The 3,385-nt window shown below is 45.4% G+C and overlaps 1 protein-coding gene across 1 annotated transcript; it reads right to left on the bottom strand.

Moving 5' to 3' along the window:
* Nucleotides 1-262: 262 nt before the first annotated feature.
* On the bottom strand, nucleotides 263-2,193 carry LOC116251520 (WRKY transcription factor WRKY51-like). The gene is made up of 3 exons (XM_031625839.2): nucleotides 1,319-2,193; nucleotides 773-898; nucleotides 263-627 (listed from the first exon to the last, which is right to left on the bottom strand). Exons 1-3 carry the CDS (start codon nucleotides 2,098-2,100, stop codon nucleotides 450-452), a joined length of 1,086 nt encoding a protein of 361 aa, XP_031481699.1. The 5' UTR covers nucleotides 2,101-2,193; the 3' UTR covers nucleotides 263-449.
* Nucleotides 2,194-3,385: the final 1,192 nt, after the last annotated feature.

Below are 3,385 nucleotides of genomic sequence, written 5' to 3'. Positions count from 1 at the left end.
TTTGAATGCAATAATATACAACCAAAAAAGTACAGAACCAAGGTCAGAGAAAGGCCCCCACAGAGAGCAAAAGAAAAACAAACAAGAAAATTATTCTTCCAAGTAAAGTAAAGCAAGTCAATAATGATGGTCAACCAAGCACCACTTTCAATTTTTAAATCGAAACAAAAAATCATGCGTCTGAGCCTGCGTTCCACCGTCGTCCATTGTCGGTTCACATGTCACAAGGAAGAAGAAGGAAAAAAGAAAAGAGAAACAAAGGGGAAAGAACAGAAGAACTGTTTGCTATTAATTTACAGGATTCTTTTTTCCAACCTAAGAGATTTTTTAGTTTTCCTTGCACCTGCATCTTCATCTTCATCCTCATCTTCGCCCAGATGAGAGGGAAGCCAACAGATTGAACTAAGAAACAAAAAAGAAAATAAATTTCTCCCCAACTAAGGTAGCTCTTAGGAAGACTCGAACAAGAGAGCCGTGTTGTTATTGCTGTTGGTGGTGGTGTTGGTGGTCTGAGAATGGCGATGCTCGCCCTCATATGTCACGATAAGCATCGAGGGATCGTCAGGTGCTCGCTCTACATGCTTTCTCGCAGGGCACCCTCTGAGACTGCTGCATTTGTAGTATCCTCTGCAGACAGACAAAGACAGATTCAGATAGCGAGAAAAATGAGATCGTGCCAAAAGAAAAGAAACAAAAAAACATGAAAAGGAAAGCTCATTCCTCTCTTCTTCTCTGGAGAGATTGGAATAAACAGAGGAGGAATGAGAAGCACCTTGGGTAGGGAGAACCCTTTATTGGTTTCTGCCCATATTTTCTCCAGGAATACTCGTCCGCAGGGATGTCGGCAATCTTTGAACTGATGGCAGGGACTCTTATCACCCTCTTCACTTTCGATTTCCTGGAAATGCAAAACGGATGTGAGCACATCTCTAAACACGACATGAGTCAGACTCATCAAGAACAATAATCCACTCCTACCTAAGGCTGCCATCTGCAAAAGGAAAAAGAACACCAAAACTCTTTAAACAGAAAATGGTTTCTAGATTATGAAGTGATCTGGTATTCCACCTTCCAGCCACGTCACACTTTCTCAGGTTTTTGTTTATTTTCAGAGAGTAACAACTTACAAAGGACACTATTCAGAAAGGAAGGTTTCCCTCAAACAAAGACACTTTAATTTTCATTCTACAGGTTTGTTGTCATACTTCGACACTAGGAAAACTGATGGTCAAAAATATCAAGAAGAAATTTCTGTGTTTTTGTATCATGTTCTCACGAAAGAGACAGAGAAAGAGAGAGCGAGAATGTCAAGACTTACCTCTTTTTAGAGCAGTGACACCTGCCATGAGCACCACATTTGCCGGCATTATCTCCAGGAAAGGCGTGGGTGCCCTGGCACTTTTTCTTCGCCAGAACTCCAGCTGCAGAAGAGAGCGGCGGTCTGCCGGCGCCGGTTGCAGGAGCGGACACATTGGGGACAGGGGCAGAGAATGTCCGGCCACCGGTGACGCTCCCGTCACCGGTCACCGAGGAGACGAACGAGCTCGTGGAGGACATAGGTGGGGAGATGCTGGAGCCCGCGGGACTATCCTTCTGGGAGCCCTTGAAGACCATCGAATTGTAATGAACAAGAGGCGCATGAACCGGATGTTGATGATGCGGAAGGGGAAGGGGAGGAGGAGGAAGACAAGGTTCAGACAGCGCCGGCCGAGTGGGCTGCAGTGGGAGGACTGAAGGCTGTGGCTGAATCGGATTGGAGGAGCCGCACAGCGGCTCGGATGGCCGGGGCTCGTCGGCGATCGGCGGGACCGGGCCTCGCCGGAACCTGGCGTGACCGGTCCGGTTAAGAAGGGAGATGACCTTCTTGAATTTGGTGACGGTGTGATCGGCGATCTGGCTGCAATTGAGGTCGAAATCCGGAGTTGTCTGCGGGGATCTCTGCTGGGAGAGAAGGAAGACGAGGTGCTCCATGCTCTTGATTCCCGCCGACGCCACCTCCTGGATCGCCGACTCCTCGCCGAACTTCTTGAACCCTATCGCGTCCACGGCCATCATCATATTGTTTCCTTCTTCGAAAGCCTCACCGATCTCTCTACACATTCATAAAACCAAACTCTCTCGCTTTCTCTCTACTTTAGCTCTCTCTCTTTCTGACCATTCTGCGTGTGTTTTCTCCTTTCTTGCTAGTCGGTAGGGAAGGAGGAGGAAGTGGGGAGTTTATATAACCGGGGAAACCGGGAAAGCCGGTGAGATGGGGAGTTGACTATAGAGAGTCAAAGGGCCCGAAGAGTCCGAAGGCTGGATCTCGGAGTTGATCTTCCTCAGTAAATTACATACTCAGTCCACATATATTTGACATTTATCATGATGGTGGAACCAAAAAACCGTCATTTTTTGAAATCGCTTAGCCAGTCCAGTCTGAGTCAGGTTCTTATACACTAAGCAGAACCTGATTTTATGAAAATGACATAAAGTCCAAGCCCGTTTAAGTTAAAAAAAAAAAAGTGAAAACGGAACCGTTGCGAGTTGAATATGCGGTAGTTTAGAGGATTTTCCCGGTAATCCCCAGGTGGGCCCACCAATGCAGCGTTTAGACAGTCCATTTACCGTCAAGCACCTAAAGTTCGCCGATAATGCGAAAACACCACGGTAGAAGCTTCCGATTCCAATTGTTCGAGATTTCCTTTTATTAATTAGAAATGACCTCTTTCAATTTCACCGAGTCCGGGTCGAACAAGAAAAGGCCACTAATCGACTCTCTCATTGACAGACGGCCAACCCCTCTTTTATGAATGAACTCTCCTCATTTTTCTATACAGATAAATATGATGGACCATTTTCTCGCATTGTTTGCTTGCGATCTTTCATGTCAACTGTGACTATTATATCACCAATTTGCCTGATAGCAAAGGTTCAGGTTTTATGAAAGTTGAACGTAGTAGCATTATGTGAAATGAAGATACTATAGCATCTTTGAACATGACCAGACTTGGCTTGAGAACAAACCTTTTTGACAAGCCTAATTAACACTTAACATATTGGTTGTGGACAGACGAATTAAATCAAGCCCTACATGCAAGCAAACACCATGGCCAGACCTACAAAATGCTGGTCATTCTTTCCTGTTTGACGAAAGTTAAGGCCTACATAACCCCCACCTACATAAACCCCACCTGCATAACCCCCAGTTTGTGGCAAGTCGCTAAGTGGTGGGCATGATCTCACGCTCGTGCAAACTCCATACGTGAATTAATGGCCCATACCATGTACTCTTTAATTGCGTTGTAGTTCATCTCTATTGTATTATAACAAGCAAAGATGTGGTTTCTGATGTAAGGTAAATAGATCCATGTTTTCAGGGTAGGTTGTTTTTGCAGTCAAATTC

The sequence above is a fragment of the Nymphaea colorata genome, chromosome 3 (assembly GCF_008831285.2).
Source record: "Nymphaea colorata isolate Beijing-Zhang1983 chromosome 3, ASM883128v2, whole genome shotgun sequence".
Taxonomy (NCBI): Eukaryota; Viridiplantae; Streptophyta; class Magnoliopsida; order Nymphaeales; family Nymphaeaceae; genus Nymphaea; species Nymphaea colorata.
Note: the sequence above shows the minus strand (reverse complement) of the source record. Positions and strands in the feature narration are given on the sequence as shown.

Coding starts and splice junctions, on each gene's coding strand:
- LOC116251520 (XM_031625839.2), bottom strand. CDS start 2,100: ATGTGTAGAGAGATCGGTGAGGCTTTCGAAGAAGGAAACAATATGATG. Junction 899..1,318: donor TGTCACTGCTCTAAAAAGAG/GTAAGTCTTGAC, acceptor TTGCATTTCCAG/GAAATCGAAAGTGAAGAGGG. Junction 628..772: donor AAGGGTTCTCCCTACCCAAG/GTGCTTCTCATT, acceptor GTCTGTCTGCAG/AGGATACTACAAATGCAGCA.